Source organism: Leuresthes tenuis, unplaced genomic scaffold, assembly GCF_036924035.1.
Source record: "Leuresthes tenuis unplaced genomic scaffold, fLeuTen1.0.hap1 SCAF_16, whole genome shotgun sequence".
NCBI lineage: Eukaryota > Metazoa > Chordata > Actinopteri > Atheriniformes > Atherinopsidae > Leuresthes > Leuresthes tenuis.
The window spans coordinates 15380896-15408684 of NW_027325370.1; the positions used below are offsets into that span (position 1 = coordinate 15380896).

The 27789-nt window shown below is 37.9% G+C and overlaps 1 protein-coding gene across 6 annotated transcripts; it reads left to right on the forward strand.

Moving 5' to 3' along the window:
* Positions 1–91: 91 nt before the first annotated feature.
* Positions 92–27789, forward strand: kcnq2a (potassium voltage-gated channel, KQT-like subfamily, member 2a). Of its 6 annotated transcripts, XM_072367575.1 has the most exons (18): positions 92–498; positions 10268–10358; positions 10929–11055; positions 11344–11519; positions 11992–12117; positions 12305–12415; positions 13934–14029; positions 14131–14225; positions 14831–14890; positions 15987–16016; positions 16732–16785; positions 17622–17827; positions 18906–18953; positions 19229–19246; positions 20105–20210; positions 20837–20968; positions 23429–23522; positions 23646–27789. In XM_072367575.1, exons 1-18 carry the CDS (start codon positions 200–202, stop codon positions 24495–24497), a joined length of 2721 nt encoding a protein of 906 aa, XP_072223676.1. In that variant the 5' UTR covers positions 92–199; the 3' UTR covers positions 24498–27789. The 6 variants fall into 6 exon arrangements, 5 of the variants coding, with proteins under 5 accessions (XP_072223676.1, XP_072223677.1, XP_072223673.1 ...); XM_072367576.1 differs by lacking the exons at positions 16732–16785; positions 19229–19246; XM_072367572.1 differs by lacking the exons at positions 16732–16785; positions 18906–18953.

Below are 27789 nucleotides of genomic sequence, written 5' to 3' on the forward strand. Positions count from 1 at the left end.
TTGCTGTACCTGTCAGTTGACCGGAAGGGGCTAAAATCGACAGGATACACTGTGCAGTTTCGTGTGGTTATTGCAATAGATTTTCTAGAGGGACCTACACCGACTGCATTCACCAGCAGCACACACCCCTCAGCACCAGTGATGCATTCCCGCGGCAAGGGCACGGACAACTCCTCCTTAGAGTGGTCTCGACTTTAGAATGGTGCAGAAATCTCTCAACGGCGGGGTTTACCCAACTCAAGCCGGAGAGAAGAAGCACAAAGTCGGGTTTGTTGGCTTGGACCCTGGGGCTCCCGAATCCAGCAGGGATGGGGCGCTTCTCATTGCGGGTTCGGAGAGCACTAAGCGGGGTAGCATCCTCAGCAGACCGAGGTCCAGCATCTCCGCCGGGAGACCCAGACCGTCGAAGAAAAATGCCAGCTATCGGAAACTACAGAGTTTTCTCTATAATGCGCTGGAGAGACCGCGGGGATGGGCGTTTATCTACCACGCTTATGTGTAAGTGCTTTTCGGGCTTCAACTAAGCATGTTGAATCTGTCACCACGGCCCTTATATTTTGGGGTGCACCGCTGTATGCTTTTAGGGGAGCTGCTATGGAGTTTCGCAGGTTGTGTGCTTCGCTTTGCATTGATGAGAATGTTCAAATGGCGCATTACAGGGTTAAGTGCTGCCAAACTGCTGAAGGATGATCATAGGAGGGGTTTCACTTCACCTGCATAACTCTGCTGTAACTCGTTTAATAGCCATTTATATCTTGGGCTTTTAGCCATGTGGTGTATTTCATGTTTCCATGATGTGACACGTGCTCAAATCTACACACTATTTTAATTGATTCGAGTTAACGTATGTTGCGGCAGGTTTCAGCACCGTGATCTGTGGACAGCTACGGGCCGCCTCAGTACTTTCACTAATTAGCCTCACGTTGCAGTCTTGGCTCTGCACTGTCATGTGGACTCAACTATATGTACCGAAGTCAATGTATGCAAGCAAATGTGAGTTTTTTTCCCAGCAACTAGCCAGTCTGTTGGCATCTTGTAGCTGGAACATGATGCTGCCCTTTTGTTACCTTTTCTGTGTGATATCAGTGAGATGTGTGTTGATGATATTTAGTCTTTGGTCAGCTCATAGACATGCCACCCATAATGAAAACAATTTGTCATAGAAAGGGATGACACAATTTTTTAATTTTGAAGGTGCAATGCAGCAATTTAATGATGCATGTCTTTAAATGTGGAAGATTGTAAAAAAGCCTTTTTCAGTGGTCAGTATTTGTTGAGCAGAAGCCCCAATATCCACACACTGATCATATAATTCTTATCAAAGCATCAGCTTACATCCTCATTACCTTATTTTTGCCCAGTGATTGGGTGACTGCACACTCTGTTCTTGCATGTGACATGCAGTAATTTTCTGCAGAGAGATTAATTAAATTAAATTAGATTCATTATTGGCAGTATTATCTGCCTATAAAGGTAAGCAGCATTTATTTTTCAAATAAAAAGTAGGCTAAACTGTGTTTTAAAGTGCCCGTCAGCCATGCCTCACTCCTTTCATTTAGGTGATACTGCGTGTTTGGTAGTGGAACAGCGTTAAGGAATTCACTGTGCACAGCAAATTGACTCCCCTAAGACGACTGGATGGCCAGAAGAAAACCTATGCTTTAATGTGAAACCACATACACACACTTGCATAGGCTTTTGGGGCACTTTTGAAATATTAACTGAATACTACAGCAGCCATTGAAGCAGCCTAACCCTAACCCATTTTTTTTTTCTTTTTCTTTTCGGGAGGTCTACATTGACCAGTGGGGCTCTTCAGAGATAGTGCCATCTTTGGGTTATTTGTTTTGTTTTGTGTTTTATGGTGATGTCTTTAACAACATTTTTATCTTCTAAAGGAAATCCAAATGGGAAAAGGTGAAATATGTTAGTGTAATTGCTAACATTATCCTGTCAAAAAAAACCCAAAATAAACTCACATACATGTGCACAAAACACCATTCATGCTGCAAAAGAGTTTACACAGAGTAACCATGGCTCTACCTTTATTCTATTTGAGTGTTCTATGCATTATTCATAGCACCACACTTCACTTAATCCCCGTTTGCTTCCAGTCTGATGATTTATAAAACTATCATGTGCTGACATCAGTCATGTCTTTCCTCTTCTGCTTCAGTCTGTTTCTTATCTCTTGGAAGAAGCATTTGGCAAACAAAATGGCATTACTGCCTTGAACTAAGGAGGACAGCACTGCAAATTCTCCTAGTGATACAACAACAGTTTTTTTCCTCTGTCTGATGGGGTTTCTCTGAAAATGTCAGGCAGGTGTTTTGTTGCATGGTCTTGTTTGTAATGTGTGTTAAGAATCAATATGTGGAACATGAGTACATACTGTATATTCACTCTGTTCTCTCTGGTTGCCATGGGCCTCTCTTTCTACTTCACTTTGCATAGCTGTTTGAGACCAAGGCTGCCCTTCCCCTTCAGTTCTGTATCTGGTCCAACATCAGTTAAAGGGGAGAGATATTGTGATCCACACTCAAGGACACTCCAGTGGATATTGATATTAAGCTTGTAAAATGCAGGTTGACTGTACTTTCTTGAAACAAATTCTGCTACACAAACATTTGGACTGTTTGGGAGAAGACTTAGAATCTTGTGGGACAGTTAAATATGGCTATTTCTCTGCATCCTGTAATTATCTCCACAAAGAAATGTTAGAGTAGTACTTTAGTGGAGGACTCTCAGACTGTGATATCTTAAAGGGTTTTGTGCTTAACAGATGCTTGATTACTTTGGTGTATAACAGCTAAATGTATCAGTTTTGCACCAAAGTAGAACAAATGTTTTTGAGAAAATGGATGGTCATCAATCAGTGAGAAACAAAGTAAATTTTCTATTAAGTGATTCTGGAAGACAGATTCAGGACATGATCCAGTTTTACACTACTTTGCTGAGGTGGCCAGTTAAAGACAAACTGGGGAGAAATAAGGCAAGGACAGTATAGCATAGAGATGTTGGCTGCCAAGCAGCTGATGTGATTGAGTGCTGTGCTTTAGGTAAAGAGAAGTCTGCTGTGAGGAGAGTAAGTCTGAATCTTGCATTTTTAGACATGAAACATGTCCCGCTGCTCTCCTAATCAAAAGGCCCCAATGAATCTCAATAACATTTAATAATTATTTATGTATTTATTCATTATTGTCATCCAGCAGAAAATTGAACCAAGGGTTCCCATAACATTCACACTTACTCAGTTCAACACAAGAGGATTAGCCACTCCAGCCTTATTTGGTCCGATTTGTCTGGTTGGTTAATAGTTGCTTATGTTATCAAACTTTAGATAATACTTAATCTAATATTAAAAGTTCTGAGCCAGTTTCTGACTCTTCTCTGCTGATGCTGGTCCAATATAAACTCCAATATGTCTCAGCACATGACATGATCCTGTTGATGTTGAACAAAAGCATCATGTAAGATTATTTTTTTTTTTCAGTTTAATGCTCAGTTTAATATTCATAGTTTTTCAACTACATTTCCAAATACAAGGTAGGACACTGCATAAAGTGTAAATAAAATAATGCAAACATTTAGCAAATCAATTGAAAATTGTTAAAAGAAAAAATCATATATTCCACTAAGAAATATGTTATGTAATATATCTGCGGAGCTGCTGAAAAAGCATTGGGAGAACAGCATTAAAAGACTTGAAAAGTTATGCAATACTACAAGAAAACCACACGATTGAATGTCACAACTAATAAGAACCTCAACAGGACAGTAACACGGTTTGATAGAAAACAAGCATACTAAAGAGCTTCTCCGTTGCGTTGGCAGTTACTTTACAGATTGAAGAAACAAGTTCTTCAAGTAAAGTCAACCAAGATTTGACGACTGCATCAAATTCAGTGCACAATTTTATCAAAGGCTTAGAGAATTCACTGAAATCTTTGTATGTAAAGAGACAAGCCTGAAAACCAATACTGAACGTGTATGATCTTATGTGTATGATCTTCAAGTCTTTGGGAGGCAGACAAAAAAAAAGCAACAACACATGATTCTGTGGTAGAAAATTGTAGGAAGGAACAAATTAGAAAGTCCCTTTTCAGTGAAGACAATTCATCACTGATTTTACAAATACCAGAACGCAACAGCATGCAAATAAAACAAAAAACTTGTGAACACAATCCAGAGGTGCTCACACATCTTCTAGGCTGGAACTCACTTAAGATGCACAGCAGCAAAATATTTACCCCTGGTCTGACGAAATCATGGACTCGGTGTCCTCAGAGCTAAAGAAGAGGTCCATCATCTGGCTTGTTATCAACACTTTTTTTTAAACCTATTGTTCCCATACAATTCAAAATTGGACTATATTTAAATAGAAACTTCTCAGTTTCTATTTGATAGGTTGTCTTTGTTTCAGTTTTATTTTAATACAGTGTGTAAATGATAGCACACATTTAACATATCATGCCATCTTTTCTAACCAGGGTTGTATATAACAAAAGCTCTATGACATATCTGTCTCTTTGTTCTGTTTTTCAAAAGTATACCATTGCTACCTGGACAGAAGCAAATTATGTTTGACTATGTCAAAGATTTATAGTCACAGATCACATAGTTTGTTCAATTTGATCAAAGTTAAATGGTTGAATAATTGTTTAAATAGACTTTAGAATGTAAATCAGTTGATGAATGTATCACATTTCACGTTCCTTGTTCAGTATATTGTATCTACAAGCATTCCACAAAATGGCAGTGCTTTAATAGCTGATCATTTATAGCTCAGATTAGGATTTACCTGTTCTGTCATATATTGCAAGTTTAACAGTACTGAATGGTGCATTATTAGTGCATACTTCTCAGCTGTATAGAGATGGATGTGGCATGACTCAACATTTTTTCCACTGGCAAAGATTCCAGTACTATTACTTTCTACTCATGTTTGCTTGTTATGGATATGCTTTCCATGAAATGGAGTACAGGCCTGGACACAGGGATGTTGGCCCTTAGCTAAAAAAATATGATTTTGGCTATAAACTAAAATGATTTGACTTAACTTGTCTTATCTTGTGATTTGAATTCATTATCACAAGTAAAGCATTGTGGAATTTAAACCAGATAAAAATGGTTGAGTCATTTAAATCTGTTTTTAATATGATGAGCTTTGACTGGCTTCAGTAGCACTATATATCACATTGTGTGCTGATATAGTTACTTGGCAAAGCCTTCTTTAGCCTCTGGAAAGATTACCTTAGAGTGCAGGCTTGGCAGGGTTTATTTCTGTTTATGGATTCATTTGCTAAATGTTTCTTATTTTTTATATGATTTATGTAAGAAGTGACCATTTCTCTTTCTATAACAGTAAAGACTTTCCAATGTTGCCCAGGCATTGCTGCTGTGAACACTGTATGTCCTGCAAGGGACCTGTGTGGCTCAAAGGGAACACAATGACAGCAGGTAGCTACTCTAGCAGGGCCACTGGTGTATTGTTTCTTACACAAGAATAGTGCCACAGAGAGTCACTTAAGCATCAAAGTTCTCTTGAAGAGCCCAGAAAGTGAACGACGCAGTGCTGGCATGTGTTCTTTGCAGCCACTGTTTTCTTTGGGAAAAATTCATCCTTTCTTATTTGCTCTTCTTGAGTTGGTGGCAGTCTAAATTTAGCTTGATGAGTACGTCTGGGTAGGCAATGTTGTGCTGAGCGGGGCAAATCGATGTTTCGTTATCTGCAGCTCCAGGGGAAATGCAAGCTTTTCTGCTTCCAACAACAGCCCCTTCAACTTGATTGATCTATGGTCACGTTGCTACTGATGTTGTCTCGACCTTTGTGGCAACAAGTGGATATGTGTGTTGCTGCCCCTGGCTGTTTGTCAAGTCCAAGTAGGAATTTGATTTTCATTCTTAATCCATTTTCTATTAGGGAGTTAGGGGAGTTTAGAGATGACGTCTTTAAATAGAGATCTGTGGCCATCTGTCTTTTTGCTGGAGAAAATAGGCTACAGTATTAGGTAAAAACATCTATCCTTGTAAATGGCAATGAATGAAAATCAGCAGTTTTTTAAAAAAAGGATTTAACTGAAAATAGTAAAAAAAGACACATTTTCTACACTAAACTCTATACTACTTTTTTTGAGTCTGATATTATCAGCACCTTTTAAGAAAGTTGTTTTATCAATATGGAAACATGGGAACCGAGGAAGCCGGTTGTTGTTGTTTTCAAATAAAAAGGTTTGCTCATTCATGATTGAGATACAGTTTTTTTCACTATATCATTTATTTTATAATGCACCAAATGATTTAAATGGATAACAGATCACATCTACAGCCAAATCAGTTTAGTACCCAAAATCTGTTGTAATACAATCAGAATATGATTTGCAGGTCCTCCCTAACTAAATAAGGCTTTCTCTGAAAAACAACATTTATACGCAATCATGTCACTGAGCTATAAACAGTTGATCTTGCTGGCATCAAATTCTGAATGATAAGATTTTAGATAACAAAACTGATTTGTTTAATCAATGGATAGATTGTCTATCTGAAGATTATTTTCAGATAAGTGTAGGGTTTAAATTATTTCTCTAGTTATTTTAGGTTTTGATTTTTACTTTACACAGTGCCCAAACTTTTTTGGAAATGGGTTATAATCAGCACTCTTTCGGCAGTTAACAAAATCATTGTCTTTGACATTTTAAGATATAGACTGACAATTTACCAATAGACATATACATTTATAATATAAACACTGAAAGGCATATGAGTTGAGTTTGAGCAAAATAGCAAGTGATAAGTTATCTTAGTTTAGCATAAAGACATTAAAACGTTAACCTAACTCTACTCAAAGACAAAAACTCCCTACACCAATGGCTCTAAAAGTCACAGATTATCAATATGTATTGTTTATATAATCCAAGCTAACTCTTCTTTCAGGTAATTTTGCTATGTTACGCTGCTCACTGTTTCTTTTTATTTACAGCCATGAGAGTAACATGAATCTTCTCCCTTCCTGCAAGAAGATAAACTTGTGACCAAGCAGAGCTTGTTTTTGGCCATCTTTGTAATGTTTTTACAGGATCTTACAGATGTTTCATTGTGCCTCCTACTTGGTAACGGAGAGGCACAAACAAATCTTCTTGAACGTCACTCTGTGATGGTAAAGTGATGGATAGGGGTTTATCTGAAGGAGCAAATTGTTTGACTGCCCCAGGAGGCAAGTTCTGTCCCCATCCTTTATTAGCAATTGTCCTCATTAGCAGGTGCTGATGAGCTTGGCAGGGTCGAGTTAGGAAAAATCTCCAAGTGGAATTGCAGTCTGCCAGCCTTTGTTTTCAGAATTTAATTTATGTAACTGTAGCGTGTATTGTAGGTATAGGATTATTGTTTTGATTATTATTAGTGTGAACTGATGTTATGAAGTCTCTGCCAGGCAACATCATGGATATCCACATGACAAAACGACGGCCACAATTTCTTTATAGTAGCCTTTTAGATAATGCAGGAATTCATACTCTAAGCAGTAGTTGTACCACTCCACAAAAGCAATGTTAGTCTTCAGATGGTGAGACGGAAAGTCAAGATGACAAGTCAGAGCACTGTAAAAGACAAGATGTAAAGTTTACTGACTGCTTACTGACTGACCCTAATATGCCTCATGGCTTTAGTATAGTGGAAAAGTAAGAAATAACTGACATCTCAAAGGGGTCACAGTATGAAGCTGAATATTCAGCCAACCAAACAATAAAAAAAACATGTTGTTATTCTGGACTTGGGTAGAGCAACCATCCATCTGTGTAAAAATGAATATGCACTTTCTGTACGTTTCCTTATTTGTATTGATTTTGTGATTAGATCTAGAATTTAAGCCCACTCTCTCTCAATTCTTGTCCCAGAAAAAACTTAACAGTTACAAAGTTTTCACACATCATTTTCACCTCTAATTTTAGAGGCAGAGACAATGATGGTGATCATCAAAGCATCAAGTAACAGCTATAAAGAGAAGGACTTTTAATATTAAAGGGAGTTTTTGATAAAATTCTGATAGTATGAATACAAACTTTTATGCTTACATAGATTTAACTATTGTGACAAACCCCAGGCTTAAGGCAGAATCTGATACATACAAACATTCTCAGTGCAAGAACAGCTTTTTTTTTACTGAGCGAGACTGCTGTAGTCATCAATGATGTATGAGACGCCAAAAACAAACATTTACAGTAGATGGTAGGTATAGGATGACAGTAGTCTCACTAAATCTGATGATGTACAGAGTGATGATTCATAGACCTCAAGCTGTGCTTTGTTGTATTTTTTTCTTGCCAGCAATCTACCAGCATCTGATAAAAATTATAAGAAGAATGTAATCAGAACTAAAAACAAAGTCCATTGACTTTACTTTACATTCTGACAGACTGATAGCCAGCAGTAGCTGTCAAGAGTTTGATATAACAAAAAGGAGACTGGATAAGCAGAAAAACACAAACATAAGACACATGAACTGCAAGTTAAGAATTTTTATGTATGTTTGTGTTTTTAGGTACTTGAAAAGGGCTCTTCATGAGGTACATCTTGAAGTAAAAGCTTAGACAACTTGCTTATCAAGGTTGATTTAGAATAGCTCAGAGAAAAAAAATTAGTTTATGTGTCAGATTCACTCTGATTTGCTCAGAGAATGAATAATTTATGGTTTAGAATTACTTGAAGAAAATGTTAAGATGCAGATAATGGTTCCGTTGTAGACTTTAGTTAACTTCAGTATCATAACAGGGAAGAGATAAAAATTCACCATACATGTCTTTAGGCAATGAAAGGAAAATGGAGCACCTGGACAAAACCTATACAGGCACATTATAGAAACCCCACACAGAAAAGCTCAAGATTAAATTTGAATCTGGAACCCCTTTGCTGTGGGGCTTGACACTATGTTGCTGCTTCTTGTTATGACATATCAAGCATAATCCATTAAGCTACATAATTCATAGGCTAGATTTTGAGCTTCTAGAAGGTTGTTTTAAATTAAAGGCTATTGCCAATGATTTTCATACTTGCAATAATTTGACAAAATGTTTTAAAAATGTTCAAGTCTTGGTTGAAACATTATACACTGATAGACCAAGACACAGTCCAGAGTTGACAGTGCTGCACTGCAATAAATTTTATGTGGATTTAGAGTTGTATCTCTCTGTAGTTACTGTTACATTTACATCCCTTTTATGTAACTGAACTATTAATGTAGTTTGTTAACATATAACAGTTAATGACAGTAAAGTAGGCAGTAAAGTATAATTGTTCAATTTGCATAAGAAACTTGTTTCCAACATTTTTTTAATCTCAGTCATAAATCCAAACTGAGTCAATTGTTTACTTTGTTTATTGATTCATTACATCATAGAACGTCATCCTAATTAGTGATGGGATGTGGATATTAGTCAGAAAACACTTTTTGATGACTAATACTGGTTGAGGGGGCTTCTTTTAAAATCCTGCGTTGTGCAAGTATTAGGTTTCATCAGACACTCTCCAATAGCTGTGCTTTGGATTTTTTCCAGAAGACCTTTTCTAAAGGAAGTCCCTAAGGTCAGGTCCTATAGTTCCTCTTCCTCTTCAAATCACATGCAAATCTTCATCCAGCAAGGTGGTAGTGTGATGATCACTGCCAGTCTTCTGGGTGTGTTGAGAACAATTGATTTTCTCTCAAATCTTGTTAGCATCTCAGGATCACACCAGTTTGCTCAAACCTACACGTCATCACTGACACTAATGCTCAAAAACAAAATAAACCCTGATAAGCATTGTTTCCATACAGCAAGCATATTGACTGGTTCAGGGTGTTGGGAGGAGAAATAAAACCTTTTGTCTCTCAAATGAAGACCAAGTGACTAAGACAGCCAGTAAACACACACTCTGTCAAATGTGTTAAGTTAAGCTGATAGCAGTGTCAGCTGGTGCTATTCCCTATTTAACTATTCCCCATTTAACAAATAGATGATACATTCACAAAAGGTTGTGATCTAGACTGGCAGGTAAAAACACAAGAACCACATGTTTAACCTCAAAATTTGGCAATGAGCATTAAAGCCCTTAAGACCTTTTTCAGTGACATCACAGGTGGTATATTTGTATGTTTTTCATCAATAAAGACAGCTGCTAGACTGAATATACTGTGTTAGATTTTCTATATGCATCCTCATCAAGATTTAACAAGTTCAACAGTGACTCACCAGAGAGAAAAGGTAATAATATTTTAACCCTTTGTCATCTTTTCCAGCTTCCTCTTGGTCTTCTCCTGTCTTATCTTGTCAGTCTTTGCCACTATCAGAGAATTCAAAGACAGCTCAGAGAATGCTTTGTACATCTTGGTAGGTATCATTTAATGTGTTTTAACCCTCTACTGCAGGGGTTTTCAAAGTCTGAGAAATTGGGCCCCTGGTCAATCAGAGTTTCTAAAAAGTTGCCCCCTCAGCCCACTTTGTTTACGTGTTTTCAGTTCGTTGATGCCTATAGGATGACGATTATGTTATTTGATCCCTTGAAAACTCAGCAAGTGAGCTAAGATAGCCATATTTTGCTACCTCATGCAAAAAATTACACAAAATACTGTGAAAGTTTCCGGGCAGAGACAATTATTACTTTCTGAATCTGGCAAATTGGGGAAAAAAACGGTACAGTACCCCAAAAAAACAGTTCCCAAAAGGTAATGTACCCCTAAACTATCCCTTTAACCAAGTCACAATGTGTAAGTTATCCTACATGACAACTTATTGGCGACTACTGTATTATCTAATATATCATTTCCCAAATACATTTATCAGAGTTTGCTGTGACAGAATTTCCACCCAGACGCTGGCCTCTCACTTTGAAAATCTCCCCTCTGCTACATATAATTTCATGCCACAGACCTAACACCCCAGTTTTGATTTGTTTTAAAGGAAATTGTGACCATTGTGGTGTTTGGAGTGGAGTACATTGTAAGGATATGGGCTGCTGGCTGTTGCTGTCGATACAGAGGATGGAGAGGGAGGCTAAAATTTGCCAGAAAGCCTTTCTGTGTCATAGGTGAGAAAACAGGGTTACTTCATGTTCTGCTCTCTTTTCTCTTATAACATAACATAACATAGAAACATTGCTGCATTTTTCCACTCCTTCTGTATTGAAATGCTGGAACTATTGAGCGAGAAAACAAAAACCTTTTGAAACTGGCAATTTTAACATTTAGAATGTCAGGAAATACTTCAATTACAAGGTTGATGCCATTAATTCCGTCAGATTTGATCAGGGATATACTGTCTTTGTACTTCTGTAAGTATGTTGTAATCTAATTTAGTGTTTTGACTGTTTTTTCAGACATTATGGTGCTGATTGCTTCAGTATCTGTACTGGCAGCAGGATCTCAGGGGAATGTTTTTGCCACCTCGGCCATCAGAAGTCTGAGGTTCCTGCAGATCCTGCGGATGCTGCGTATGGACCGACGTGGAGGGACATGGAAGCTGCTCGGATCTGTAGTTTATGCCCACAGCAAGGTAATACTGGCACTTATTTAATACTGTCCTTTGTCTTCGGATTTTTTTGATCAGGAGTTTATGTCAGTAGCCACATGAAGACTGAACTACCACAGCTTAAGTTAAAATCACAGCAGTTCTTTGTTTCCAGTGTATTTGGTGGTAAACTATTAGCAGTTCAATGAGCTTTGAAATGTAATCTTTTGCGTGCACTAATAAGCTTTGTAAAGTCTGCTACTGAGTGCCTGTTTGTGTGGGATGTGATGAAGAGAGAGAGCAAGTCTGTGGCACGGGTGGAGTCGAGGGAAATAAAGACTTTCATGAAACCCTTCCTGTTCCATACAAGGCATAGTACTCACATGATCAGTATCATTATAGAGGGGCTGTTTTTTACCAGTCAGCAGAGGTTACGTTCCCACCTTTGAAAGAGATCCTTGATGACATTTTATTACTTTAGATTTCCTGATGCTCACCTTGCTGGTCTCTCCCACAGGAGCTCATCACAGCATGGTATATCGGTTTTCTGTGCCTCATCCTGGCTTCATTCCTGGTGTATTCTGTGGAAAAGGAGTCAAATGAAGAGTTTGATACCTATGCTGATGCTCTTTGGTGGGGATTGGTAAGACTAAACGGGAGGAGAAACAGGGCTCTACAGTATGATCTTTATGGTTTGCATTTTGAAATTTTGAGAATTGTGCTTGGATTAGATTCCCAGTGGTTCTTAATTATTTTACTTTAAACAGACAGGAGATACAGCCTGTATCACAGCACTAAAATATAATTATATTGTTTATTTTGTTTACCAGATCACTCTAACCACCATCGGTTATGGTGATAAGGTTCCCAAAACCTGGAATGGACGCTTGCTGGCAGCCACGTTCAGTATGATAGGTGTAGCATTCTTTGCACTCCCCGCTGTAAGTATATGGGCAAGTTGAGAAAGCTTTGAATCTAGTGTTGATAGTGAAACAGTACTCTTAAAGTGCTGATCAAAATTGTTATTCAGAGTGCATTGATGTGATGTTGCTACTCTCCCTTGGAAACTATACATCCAGCTTTATCATGTGCACTGCCTTGGACTCTTTCATGAAGTTAGAATGTGTTAGCAGTAACACATTCATACAGAAATATATTTAACCACATCCTTAATCCCTTTTATGCAAGCAGTCCTCCTTTATTGATTAAATCTTTGTAATGCTGTATGAAAGAGGTTTCCATTCAACTCTGCATTTTGATAATTAACATAATATTTTGGTTTTGTGGCCCAGAAATGTACTCTTGTGGTTCACCTTCACTGTTTCCAGTCAGTCCGATCAAGCAGCTGTTTTCATCAGCTAAGCAATTAGACAGTGAGCAGTTGGGCATTCAAATCACTGAAAGTATGGTGAAAAAGACTCTTATTCATCATTAATTTTATCCAACAGCTTACCAGAAACACATAACACATAAGCTAATCAGCATTTTCAAATTAATCCAAACATTAATCCATTTCTGATGCATGTATTAATGTTAATACATGCATCAACTTAATTGTTGAAAAAAAGTTCCACCTGAGACATCTGACTCAACAGTAAGCTTTGAGTATGCAGCTAACACTTGTTTACTTTGTCACACACCATCACCCACTAATTTCTAGCTATACCAGCTATAATGCAAATTGTCTTCAGTGCTCTGGGCAAAGCACAGATAGATCTTGAACTGCGGATTGAATTATAGACATTCTACTTTATGTTAAAACTGCATAAACGAAGGGAAATTGAAGAAACTCTGACAGTTTTTTTTTCAATTTAATAATGAACAAGCTATACTTATGATTAATTAAAAACAGTTAAAACAAGCTAATAAACCCTGTGGAGTAAACAAACTGTGGCCGTTTGTTTGCCTTTTTATTCGATAAGATGATTTGATGCCTTCCCGTTATACACAAACCAATAGAACAAAAGTCCCTTAGATGACTGCAAATGGTCCCCTTTGACCAACCACCATATTTCGCTGTATAGGGTTCCCTTTTAGTCATGTAAATGTTATTTGCAAGACATTCAAAATTGGGACGTTAAAGGATAGCCAACCTTCTGTGGGTCTGTCTGTGACTAAGGATCAACATCTCACCAATGTTAAACACATAACTCACAGATTTTGTATATGCAGGGTACATATGAACTCAAACACAACACATATATCCAAAGAACCCCAAAAAGCCTTGCCGTTCCCCTACATGGGTGGTGAAAGAAGATAACGTTATCCAAAGGTGTTGTGAATGTCTTATGGATATCCTGGGAACATCCCTTGTTTGCTGGGAGTGTTTTTCTGGCAGCTACTGATGCCTCTTATTGGTATCACACATTGATATTGGTAGTTATTTCACTTGTTAGCCAATTTGTTTAGCCTCCTCTTTGAACAAACACAGACTTTACTTAATTTATTTTTTGTTTTAGGGTATTCTGGGTTCTGGCTTTGCCCTCAAAGTCCAAGAGCAGCACAGGCAGAAACATTTTGAGAAGAGACGTAACCCTGCAGCTGGCCTCATCCAGGTATTCATCTAAAAATTATATATATATATATATATATATATATGCATATGTATTTGACCTCTTGGTAAAAAGCTAAATTAGTTTTGCATTTCTACATCCAGGCTGCCTGGAGATTTTATGCTACCAACCTTTCCCGTACAGATCTGCTGTGCACTTGGGATTTCTATGAGCAGACTGTGGCCGTTCCAATGTACAGGTAAATAATTATATTGGCTCAATAATACTTTTCATTTATTCAGCATTTTTGGGAAATATAACCATTTCCCATATAATTTTTTGCCATCTTTCTTAAAACTATAAGCAAAGTGGAAAGCTGAATCCAGAAGAGTAGTCCTCTGTTATATTTCAAACTGTTTTGTCAGATCAGATGCAACTGCCTGCTGTGAGTCATCACACCTCGTGACTTTTCTTACTCTGCTTTATCAACACATTTTTATAGATGATGATGCTTGAGCCTTGACACTGAATATAGAATCCCTTTGAAAGGCTGTTCAAAAAGCAAGTTCTGCTATTTTGTTATCCAGCTCTGTGAATCAGCAAACAATCGGTTTTACTCGACCTCCAAAATACATATTTCTGCGTTTCAGCATAGAGGTAGAGACTGCCGGTTGTCTGTTCTCCTTGGTGATTGTCGATATTCCTTTTCAATCCTGTTGTAATTTGAGGTGAAAAGTTGACGAGCAGCATGTGGAATAACTGTCAAACTAGATGCAATGGCTTCAAAGGTCTCAAAGACAAGCTTTAACATTTAAGTTGGTGGAAAGATAACGGAATGATAAAGTGTTCTTTGTCTTTTTCTAGAATTATTCCACCACTGAATCAACTGGATCTGCTAAGGAATCTGAAGGGCAAGTCATTCAGGTATAAACATAATGTGGGTAATATAATAGATCAAATGATGATAATGAAAACAAGATAATGATAACTGCAATAATAATAAGCGATGCTGAAGAAGAAAAGACATATTTGACCATTGATATTAAACAGTACAATCAAATCAGTAAGGTTCAAATGACTTAGATCCAAAAGACAAGGTTTAGAAGGGTTTTCTTGTTGCAAATCAACAAAAAAGTATCACTCAGCAACTAGTTGGTGTCACTAAATTGGTGACATATGGAAAATAATTTGTTGTTAGGTCCAAGGAGTTAATGAGTTTGGCTGCTTTTCTGTGCACCATGCACTTTACTGACTGTTTCACTAATTTGATTTAGTTTAACAAATAGAGATGAATAGAAACAATCTTCACTGTCCTTTACAGTAATTGTCTGATTTTACCCATGACCTGTGAGTAACCAAAACAATGATGAACATTATGGAGCATTCATGAGCAAATAAAAAAAAATGAGGACTAAAATGTTACAGATTTCCACAATATCAAACTATATTCACAAAAGTTAAGGATGAACTAATTATTTGTAATAAGAAAGGGATCATTTATCATGCTGAACACAGATAGAATTTACAACTGACTGCAGTTTCTCTCTGCTCCTGCGAGCTTTAATGCAAATGTAATGTTTTTTTTCATCCAGCTGACATCTTTACTCAGAAGATTCTGGATTAGAGATATGATCATGATGTTTTTAAAGGCTTTGATGCAGATAGCCACTCTGAATACAAAAGTCACTGAAGACCAAATTTTGAGTTGAAAGAGAGAACTTTTATTAGATACATTTGTTCATTATCAAGATGATTTGTGAGTATGCAATGCCACAATGTTGTGTTTAGATCTAGTTTCTGTTGCCCGTATCTGGTATTACTGTATACACATTCATAATATTTTTAAACAGAAGATCATGTCCATGCTTATCCATATCTTGTGACTTAAATGCTAGAAATGGATCAAGCTTATTTTTTTCCAGGGTCAAAGACCTTCAACGTTAGATGCAATGATGCTGATTTATGACTTACAGTGTGCTATGATGCTAACTTGCACTGTGTAACACTTTTCTTCTCACAGGAAGGAGTCTCAGACAGAAACCTCTCCCAGGTCTGTGAGCTGTTAGCTTTTTATCTCTTCTCATCTTCCTTTGGCTTCTCTTCAATTCTGCTCTTAGCTGCTGCTGAGGCACTCTTCTTGGGGGAGTGTGTGTGCGGTACATCTGTATGTGTGCGTGGGTTTGGGTGCTGGGTGTCGAACGTGGACATATCTGTGTGATAAGTGCCTCCTTCAAGAATTGCCATGCTGCATTTGCTCACATGCTCAAAGATCAGCTCACTTTGGCCCAACTCCCAACTGGCAACCTTACGAAACACTCACCAATAAGCTGTTCTTTGATACTAGCTTTCAGCATCACCTTAAGAAAATTCATTTGGAACACTTAAAGAGCCATGCTTGATTTTTACCACACTGTTTTTGACAAAGAAAACATGTGTAATTATTGACAATGTAGTAACACTTTATCAGAACGGACTTCTTTATAAGCCATTAAATATACATGCATTAAATATTAAGCAATTTACATAAAACATACTTAAAATTATTTGGTCATTTTGGTACTTTGAACTGCAAAATTAAAAAAGGCAAAGACATCTAACTATTAATGATTGGACTGAGAAATGGACTGCAAATAAAATTCAGTATCAATCAAAAAGTTTAAATAAAGTGTTACTGGCATCACGGTTTGGCACACACTTCTGTTTTCTGTGACTGTATCCACTGCTATTTTATCTTTTTGTGTCTCCTCTACTGCCCACCACTCCAGTCATGAAAATGCACACAAAGACAGACTTTGTGGGTGCTGCCCGAGAACTATTAGGTATAGTTGCTGCATAGATACTAACAACTGCACTGCAAGTTTGTGTGTTTCTTTCTTTCTTTTTTCTTCTTTTCTTTTTTCTTTTCTTCTTTAAACACAATAAAGTGAGTGGCGTCACAGAGTTAAGACAAATTTTATTGAGTTCTGACTAGCCCCTCATTTAAAGTATCATAAAGCTCTGTCAATGATGGGTATGTGAGAAGTTATATAATAGAAATAAAGACAAAAGCTACTCAACCTACACATTTTTCTTGTTTCTCACTGAAAATGCATATATACACATTCGTTTAGGATCCTGTCACTGTTGATTTATTGTTTGTGTTTAGTAATGTCTTTATGCAGTTGATTTGCTTGCTGCCTTTTTTGCCAAATCAGCCCTTACAAAATTCTGTTCGGCAGGCAAGGTCCATATTGCTGAGTACCTAACAATTCCTGAGTATCTGGCGAGCCTACAGTATGAGGGTGAATGTTTTGCATGATTTGTGTTCACTTTTTTGCATAGAGTGAGACCACAGCTCTTCCTTTTGAGAAGCACAGTGCCACTTTGCTTCCCATGCATGCCTGCTTGTAGCTTCCTGCTGCTTGCCTGAACCACTGAATGCTCGACTATGCTCGTATGTGGACATGGCTCCATCTGCTGTAGGACATTGCCCTTTTTGCGTTTCTACTGAGGTAAGATTAATCATTACATCAGTGCTGAATTCTACAGATTCTCAAGATCACACAAAAACAAGGATACACACATTTAGCTGCAGATAATAATTTACTCAATTTTACAATGCTTGAAAATAATAACACAGTTGCAATGGTTGATTTTCCCTCCCTGCTCTGTGTAGTAGGAAGGCCAGTCTGAAGGACAAGGTGTTTCCCAGTCCTTCCAAAGCTCCTGTGGTTAAGGGGAAAGCCCCTTCGCCAGGGGCTGAGGATGGAGCTGAAGCAAGCCCCAGCAAGGTCACCAAGAGCTGGAGCTTCACTGAGAAGAATCGAGGGCAAAAGCATTCCTTTAGAGTCAGGGGCAGCACCTCACGCCAAAACTCAGAAGGTGAGTAAACCTTGCACAGTACAGAATCCAATTGGATTAGAGTATCAAAAGCAATTGAGCAGAGCTCAGACCTATTTGGAATCAAATCTTTTGATTTTCATCCTGTGGATAAACAGTTACTGTCTGTCTGGTGAATATAAAACCACAGCCCATAAACAATCAGCCTAGCTGAGTAAAGAATCTTGAAGCAGGTGGTTTGTGCTGGTTTATGTCTCTTTGCCAAATGAAGGCGACCAGCAGCTGGAATTTATATTTAGCTCACAGACCAAGGGTGATATCTCACTTTTGGAAAGAATGCAAATGTGATTCCCAAAATGTGCCATTAGCCAAGACATTAAATTCCTTTACAAATTACAAATTAGAATTTGAATTAAATTGACAATTGATTGCTATTTTTCTTTTAGTTTTCTTATAGACTAATTGCAGGCCCACAATAACATCTGAGCGATTAACAAAACTATTTAACAAAAGACCTGTGTGTGTATTCAAAGAGCTTCAGCAAATCTTATCAATCGAATCCCTTTGTTGACATAAGTCACATTTCTTCTCAGTGTCTTAAAGCTGTTTTCAAAATGAATGGGAAACTTACTTGACTATTATTCACTTGTTAACAATGAGTCTTTCCACAGTTATGAATTTAGCTGATACTGAAGGACACAGCAGAGTTGTGCATGGCTCCATGGCAGCTGCCAAACAAATCAGCTTCTGTGTGTTTTTAGAAGTGGGAAGTGTTTTGCTCATAATTCATGCATATATACTAATTTTAATGAAAGCAAAGCAATCATCATTCAGGTGACGTTTCTATGTAGTTTCACCTAAATATGTCCCTAAATATAAGGCTAAAAGGGGCCTTTATGTCAGCAAACCTAAGTCAATATTTCAACACTTGGCTGAGAAGACAGAGGACTATTTACTTGGATGTTATCCAGTCATCATTAACTGCCAGACAGTTCATATGCATCCACATCTCATTTAGGCCACTATATCACAATCGACAAATATATTTCTATCTTTCACCATTTCTTTGAACCAGTTCTCATTAGCTGTTTTTCCTCTTTTACCTCATGACATGTTAAAGTGCTGATTGAAATGCAGGATGAAGACTTTGGACTGAAGAGTTCTCCAGGTTAGACAAGTCATCATGACATGTCTTCAGTTTCAACTGTAATATAGTCTTTGATGTCTAGATGTACAATGTATCATGTGATATAAAGCTTCCTTGTCTTCCGTTGATTACCATAAATGTATGAGAAAAGAGATCAGGCCTTTCAAACATGAACCTAAAACTATTCAGTTGATTCCACACGTTTCCATGTTTGGAACTGATTTGTCTGCCATACTCATCCAGCTAGACTCCATAACAAATCTTTTACCATGTCTCTCCTGTTTCTCTTTTTGCAGCAATTGAAGGTTTAATAAGTAAGAAATTGGGATCTTTTGTTGTTTGGCTTCTTTAAGGGAAATTATAAAAAGACTACCGGTAGTTGGCTTCACCTGGTCTGAGATATCTGCATGCTGAAATCCATTGAGATATGTTCACTTGACATGAGCCCCTCTTTTTGCGTATGAGATTTTTTGTTCCCTCTGGTGGCTGGATTTTCTAATGCATGAGTATATCTGAGAGCAAGCATGGAATGATTTGATTAAATTTGATCTATTAGGTTCTTTGAACACCACACAAATTTATTTTGTTCTATTTTATTATTTTATTATTTTCTTTCTTCCTTTTTTAAATTTAAAAAAATTTTTTTTTTACAGCAACAGTAAGATAAGCTAGTAGTGGGTTCAAGTCAAGTGCCAAGATAATCAAGAACTGACCCAAATACACAATGTCCCAAAACCCTGCTTTATTTTGCATGGAGACCTCACTTTCCCTACCAGATTTTCATCTATATTTTTGCAATTAGGCCTTAACACCTGTATGCAAAATGCTTCAAAATCCACTTCCCAGCCTTCTGGCTAACCTAAACATGCTAGTTACCATACTAATCTGGAATTGGTGGTGGGAAGAGAGTACTTGTCATCAAAGGCTTCAGTAAAGCTTATCACATCAGCACTATCCTTCAATTCTGCACTACACAAGTCTTTTTTTCCCTGTCGTTTCACAAAGTTCGCTCACGGCTCTCACAAACTGCTAACTGGCTTGAAACCAACTTGACATCTGAATTTAGCTCCTGTAAGGATAAAAGCAACAGCTCTGCTTCGCCTCTGCTGTTGACTCTCATCATGTGGAAGCAAATGATACATCATTTAAGTGTCCTTATCTCTTCTCTTCAGAGGCAAGCCTCCCAGGAGAGGAAATTGGCGATGATAAGAGCTGCCACTGTGATTTCCTCACCCAAGAATTACCACCTGGATTGAAGATTACTATAAGGGCTATCTGGTAAAGTTTTGCTTTACTGTTTTTAGTTTTTCTTTTCTTTGTTTGACAGGGACGACAAAATAGGCCTTCACAGTTTGCCTTTGTGATTTTCCTTCACTCTGTGGCCATTTATTTTGCAGGCCTCACTGAGGTATGTCTTCATGTGACTGGTTTTACTTTCTTAGTTGTTGTCATTCCTATCAGCGATATTGTCCTCAGATTTCAGGAAGTACTTTGGCGATTTCACTGTTATTATAACTTAGCGATAATGTCCAAAATTATGCTTAATTAATTGAAAATATGCAAATTTCATCTGCTAATCAAGAACATGAAATCAACTGGAAAATGCAGTAAAAGACAATAGGATGACCTTGATTAGGATTATGATTTTAGACTGTTGCATGTCATAATCCTACCATATACTAATTTAATCCTACTTTGTACTTACTTGTCAACTTGTCATAATTGTCCCAGAGAAGACATTTGACTTGTTATTGTTGGAAAAGATGAAAAGCTTCAGTTTTAGAGTCAGGGTATTCTAAGTGCTGGATCACATGTTTCACTTTCACAGCCAAATGTCTGCTGTGAAATTCTGTTTGCTATGCTATGTGACATACACTATGTAACCACAATGTCCTTCCACTCAGCGTCATGAGGTTCCTGGTGTTAAAGAGGAAGTTCAAAGAGAGCTTGCGACCTTATGATGTCATGGATGTGATTGAACAGTACTCTGCTGGCCACCTGGACATGCTGTCTCGCATTAAGAACCTGCAGTCCAGGCAAGTGCACCATCACTATTTGAGATGGCTTGTGTGAATTAATACAATATTATAAATTGGCCAATATTGAAATAATGGCTTAACAATTATCTTCAGTTCAAAATAGTAGCAGTCATTCACTAACATAGTGGATACACACATGTTTCATGTTTCATTTGTCCAACTACATGTGTTGTATTCAAACCAGTTGTCTATCAGTAGCTTTTATCTAATATCATAGTACAAATCACCCCTTCACAAATTCATTTGATATAACATTGATGTGTTTTCTCTATTAGTTTTCCTTCCCGTAAATTAGCTCTTCACATCTTGATGCCCTGAAGGTCTAACATGTAGAAGAAATATATTCCAAGAGTGAAATACATACACTTTTCATTCATGAAGCAAGTCAGACTCACCGTTTGTCCTGTGTGTACGGAATATATTGAAACGTGTTCTCCATAGCTGATGTGATTTCCCCCGTTGCTTCATTTTGCATTGCACTCATATCGTCTCTGTGTGCCTTGCCAGGATAGATATGATTGTGGGGCCCCCTCCCCCAACAACACCTCGTCATAAGAAGTCTACTGAAGGTCCTAGGTTAGGTTAATAGACTGCACTTTTAGAATGACCATTTTTTCAGCATTATTCTTCTTAAATCATAGTTCAGATATTGGAGCTGTTATAGTCATGTGAAAAAGAAGTACTTTCAATTCAAACGTTTTATGTATCAGGACATAACAGAAAATCAGCTAGTCCTTACCAGGTCTAAAAAGTAGGTAAGTACAACCTCAGATGAACAACACCTCATGAGACAAAATCATTATTCATTTAGACACATCCTTACTGCTCCTATAATAAGCGTGAATAGCAGCAAGGTGTTGCTAATTGAATGCACTTAATTAACTAAACATCAGAAAGTATGAGCACTTTTGTAAAAGCAGGAGTTTTGTCAATTTGCTGATCTGGAGCATTTAAATGTGTGATAACATAATGTCAAGGAGAAAAAACATCAGTAACTATCTTAGAGGAGTAAATGTTATTGCTCTTCAATCTGCGAACCATTTTAAGATCATTTTCCAATAATCTGGACTCCATCTTTCTACAATGAGAAAGATAAGCAACATCTGGAAAATATTCAAGATAGTTGCCAATTTTTATCAAGAGTGGACATCCCAGCAAGTTGATCCCAAAGTCAGACTGGTAAAGTGCATAGAGAGACTGCAAGAAAACTCAAGCGCTACATATCAGACTCTACTGGCCTCAGTTACAATATGCAATGTTAAAGTTGTAGTACAATTAGAAAAAGACTGAACAGGAATGAATAGTTTGGAACGTTTGGCAGGAAAAAGCCTCAGCACAAACATCTCATACTATCAGCCAAGCAAGGTGGTGGAGGGGTGATGATTTGGGCTTGTTTAGCAGCCACAGGACCTGGACGCCTTGTAGTCCTTGAGTTACTCATGAACTCCTCTGTATACTAAAATATCCCTGAGAAGAATTCCTCCACAATGATACAGAGACTGATAACATCATTTGAAAATACTGTTGCTTCGGTGCACTGTTGCTAAAAGTTATGGAACTTGAACTATGAACTTGTTTTCCCCCCAGTGCTTCTGCACTTTGGCTTAGTTTTTGTTAAATAACATTGAAAAAACATGATACATTTATAATGAATAATATTGTTGTTCATCTGAGGCATTTGTTCAATTTTACGACCTTGTGAGGACTATATAGCATTTTAAAAATTTTTAAAATCATGTCCCGACACAAAGAACTGAAAGAGGGTGTGCTTTTTTTCACGACTGTACAAGCGTCCTTATCATAATGACTGATGGACCCCTTTTGAGTTAAGGCCACTTAATCTGTCTCATTAAAAAAACAAACCATAAATGAACAAAAAATTCAAGAAATTAGTTTAATGGATTGAATTTTCAGGTTGTTGTTTATTTAGCTTATATGACAAATGCTGTCAGATGCTGCCAAGAAAAGGTAAAAAAACAAAAACAAAGAAAAAGCAGACATCTTGTGGTTGCTGTGTTAATGAGCCACATCATATGACCTAACTCAACAGGGGTTTAAAGTGCTAGATGCTTGTTCTCATAGTGAAGAAAGAGAGGGAGAGCTCCCCCAGAAGGATGCAATGGAAATGAAGCATGAAGCACAACAAAAGCATGCCAAGTGATGCATTTTGGCCCCATATAAAATATCCTTCGATTTAGACTTTATTCTGCTTAATTTCATGATGCATGCATCCACACCATTCACCAAAAATCAGTACTGTTCAGGAGATGTTTACCTTCTTGTGTGCAAGTGTTAGGCCATTGTTCAAACACATTTATTTGGAGCTTGACAACTTTTCTTATTTTCCTTGGGAGACTAATCCACATTTTGGCATTCTAATGTTGAACTTCTTAAGTTCTCTGGCAGAACATATGATTTTTCATTTTACATCTAAGAATCATCTTTCTCAAATGCTAGAGTTGACCAGATAGTTGGAAAAGGTCAAAAAGCTGAAGGAGAGGTTGCAGATGACCAGAGCATGATGGGACGTCTAGTCAAAGTGGAAAAACAGGTATGAGTGTTTTACCCAAGTTCCTGGTCAAAATCAGTTTGAGTATGTGTGAGTTACGTATTTTTGTTTAAAATATTCCCCCCTATCAAAAGCACTTAAATGTGTAATTTTCCCTCCCTGCAGGTGGTTTGTATGGACAGGAAACTTGATTTCCTGGTCAACGTCTATGTACAGCGTATGGGCATTCCTCATTCTGAAACAGAGGCCTTTTTTAACTCCAAAGAGCCGTATCCAGCCCCGCCTTACCACAGCCCAGAGGAGACAAAGGAGGAGAAGGAAGGGAAAGAAGAGATAAAAGAGGAGAAAAAGGTGAAGACATGGTCAGCAGTAGATATCCCATGCTCAGATGGGTCTCTGGAAAAGAAAGATCCTTTACTCGGTCAGTCTGTGGCAGTATCAGCGAGTACTCCCTCTGGCAGCAACAGCCGCCCCTCTACCTCCTGGAAGCACCAGCTGCAGCATCCTCTCAGCCAGCCTGCCTGGGGAAGCAGCATGGCCAACACCCCTTCACCAGTTGGTGGCTGCGGAGACCACTCACCCACCCTGTTCCGCCTTCCCCCTCCACCTGCTCCAGTTCATGACCGGTCCTCCTCTGGTCAGGGTGCGAGCTGCAGAGAGAGCGGCTCCCAGAGCAGGAGGCGCCAAAGGAGGCAGAGGTGTCAGCAGGATGCCACCGCTGTGGAGAGCGACACGTCACTCTCCATCCCATCTGTTGACCATGAGGAATTGGAGCGCTCCTTCAGCGGCTTCAGCATCTCTCAGGCCAAAGAGGACTTCTTTGGGCCATCTTTCTTCACAGGCTCAGGAGGAGGAACAGGGACTGAAGCTGGAGCTGGACCTTCACTCTGTGCCAGGGTCAGACCTTTCATAGCTGAGGGAGAATCAGACACAGACTCTGATCTGTATGCTCCCTCACCTCTGTCCTTCACTGGAGAGGTCTCATGTGGAGAGAGGGGATGGCCAGGACTGAAGTAGGTCAGGGAGGACTGCTCTGCCTGACCAGGTTGATGATGAGGGATATTGGTGCCATTGTGAGACGTATCATTAGACCTTGTAGCCAACAGACTTACTGTCAATGATTATGTTGTTTTAGACACTTTTGAGTAAAACTAATTGAAACTAATTGAGGATTTTGTTCATTATTGAAAGTTGTAAAAATATAACCTCATTAAAACTAAGAGGTCTTCCTTTATCTCCTTTTATGTTTTTGATTAAATATCTCACAATCAGTGCTTACTTACAGTTGCTTTGTGTACTTCAAGGTCTTGGATGACTAGAAAAATAGCTGTCTAGGCTCTCTGTTAAAATGTAGATTTAAGTTTTTTAGTTGTATGTTTTAATTATGAAAGGGAAATTTTTAGGAGTGTAATACACAGTACTACTGCATTCAACTAACACTTAACATTGGTTTGGATTGTTATTTTGCTCTCTGTTATGAGTGGTGAGTGCATTTCAGCACTTAAACACTGAAACACTAACCCCCTCAAAATATAGTATTTCAGAATATAGTGGGAGTTCATAATGCAATATTGTTCAAATCTTATCACGTGGAGAGCATTATGTCTTGATAACCTTGATACCTTTGAATGACTTGAGGTGTTATGAGGCCAACCCATAGCTATGATAATCAGTAAGAAAAAAAAAAAACATGCTTGCTTTCCTTCATTCTTTATTCATCCTGTTTAGTGAGTACTACAGGAAAACTCCCCTGAGAGTAATTCAAGTACTTCCCCCTCAATGAATCAGTGAACCTATTGCATGGCATGTTAAATGGTTGATTTTAGGACTATGTTAAGCAGGCTATCAACCAAATGGGGACATAGAAGTCAGTTCTAAAATGTTTTTTTTTTTATATTGTAAAAACAGACTCATAAATGAAACATGAAAATGTGCATGCATGACTGGTTTCAAGCTACAGTGTTTTAATGTTTCTCGGAGGCTTTGCTTGAATTCCAATCATGTAAATGCTGCCTGAGCTTGCTAATTTTAATGGCTCTTCTTTTTTGGGCAGAAATGTACGCGATTTATGTACAATGTTAAATGCAAGGACATAATAGGGGCTGAATTTGACACTAGCTTATAGATTTTGTACTGGTATCCCAAAACATGCATTTTCGAAGTTGGATTGAGTAAATCTTGACTGGAACTTGTGGACATGTGACTCTGACATGATGGTGTTTAGCTGCAGTGTGTTGATAGTTCATTTAGAATATCTGATGCTATGTCAGTTGTGCACTAAATGAGGAAACGCAATAAAACGCAAAGCAAGGCAATCGAGAACCATCCGTAACACACATTGCCTTATTTTCACAACAAAATCCATTTTATAAGTCCACAGATCAATCATTTCATGCCCAGCTTTTCATAAAAGTAGTGGAAGGACATTTTTAAGGTTTATGTAAGAAATTCAGTGGCCTGAGAACACAGGTTACATATTTAGCTATTGACGTTACTAATATTTCAAGCATGAAAAGTTCTTATTAAAACCTACCCCCAACATTTTCACATTAGCACTGAAACATTGAAATGATAACCAAGGACATGTTATTTAATGGATGGTTCATACGCAGGCCATAGTTTTCCTAAAATAAGAGACTAAATTGCTGGCATGTTTTGTACAACCAACTGAAAGGACCTGAGAGGTTATACTTGACACAGTAGATCGTAGTTCAACACCATAGTGTAACTGCAGCTTCATCTTCTCCAATAATAAAAGTTTGTACTTCACATAAATCATTGTAGTTGGCTTCTCTGTTTTATTTTTAAGAACTTTTTGGTGATAAATCTCTTGGAAGTTTGCAGAATGGTGTAATAGGGGCCATGTGTCACTAGATGGCGGCCAATAACTTAACTTTGGTGGATCAGAGATAGATAGCTAGATAGTGCTTTCATGTCTGTATTAGCAAAAAGTGATTTATTCATTGCTATCGCCTGACAGATTTTATTTAACAACCCATTTAACAACCATCGGCTCAGCAGGAAAGAGGTATTTCTACAACTCAAGCTCAACCTTGGGTCAGCCAATTAGTTAAGTGTTGGAAAGCCAGGATTTCTGTTGAAAGGGTGATACAAATAAGAATTGATTGGCCCATTAATAAAAGTCAGAGGATGCCACACAGGACCTAAGGCGTATTTGCTCACCTGGGGATATGCAGGCAGTTTGACCACCCAAAGTGTCCATCAAAGGGCAAACAAAGCGCAGACACAAGCATTTGATCTGTACTGCACTAAAATATGTGCATGACCATTCATTTTGATAAATTATTTGGAAAAAGGAAACCTCTGCACAACAAGAGGAGACCCAGATATTGGTCACGAAACATGTTCTCCTTCTTAATGTTTCCTCATGTGATGGTTTTAGTTGCAGCTTTTGATAACATTACTCAGTTAGCAGGAGACTATGTGTGCAGGTAATTTATTCAAAGAATAGAGATTTGTGTTTAAACAGTGTCATTAGATAAAGATCGGACAATGACCCTTTGATGATGGATGTGAAGAACCCACAATCAATGAAATCATTACCGACTTGACTCCTGTGAAAGTCATGACAAAAGAGGAGCCAAAACATATTGGCTGTGTGCATTTTGGTATGACATATTACACCACTAACAAGAAACCTTTAAAAATGTAGCTCTTCTCTGCTTTTGTCACTCAACTGCTTGTCTTTGTCATTTTTTTCATTAGAAAAAAATGTCATCTGTGAACTGATTATTTTTCCGAAGTACAGAAGAATTGCGATGGATACTTTTTGTTTAAATCAGCTCAGATAAAAAATAAAGCTCTAATCTGCTAAAAAAATGTTTTTCTGCATTTACACCTCAGAGGAAGTAATGACTATGTGTCCTTGTCTCCAATTATGTTTGTGTGTTTAGGTCCGGTGGTCTCCATGCAAACACTTTTTTTATGTGCAGCGTTAGGTAACATCAGCAATATGTCATCAGTGTTCACCAAGGGCAGACACAGATGACCTTCCTTTCTCTCTCTGTAACATGCTCACACAAACACGTAAAAAGACACATAATGACATTGGGGGCAGGGATCACTAGTTGTGTAAATAATATTGGCCAACATATATCACAATTTACAGTCATTACACACTGGCTGCATTTCAGACAAAGCCTTTGCAAGATGACAAGAGGCAATCTGTATTGTTTTGCTGCTTCGTAATTGCAATGGATTGTAATTCTATGACCAAACAGGAGAGTATGCTATTATATTGAGTTTTAAATAAGACAGTCACTAAAATGATGCACATGTCATATGGAAA

Excerpts from the sequence above, each read along its gene's own strand:
- kcnq2a (XM_072367575.1), top strand. The coding sequence starts at position 200 with ATGGTGCAGAAATCTCTCAACGGCGGGGTTTACCCAACTCAAGCCGGA. Across the intron at positions 14,226-14,830 it reads GTGGCCGTTCCAATGTACAG|AATTATTCCACCACTGAATC; the intron begins GTAAATAATTAT and ends GTCTTTTTCTAG. Across the intron at positions 16,017-16,731 it reads CAGACAGAAACCTCTCCCAG|TCATGAAAATGCACACAAAG; the intron begins GTCTGTGAGCTG and ends CCACCACTCCAG.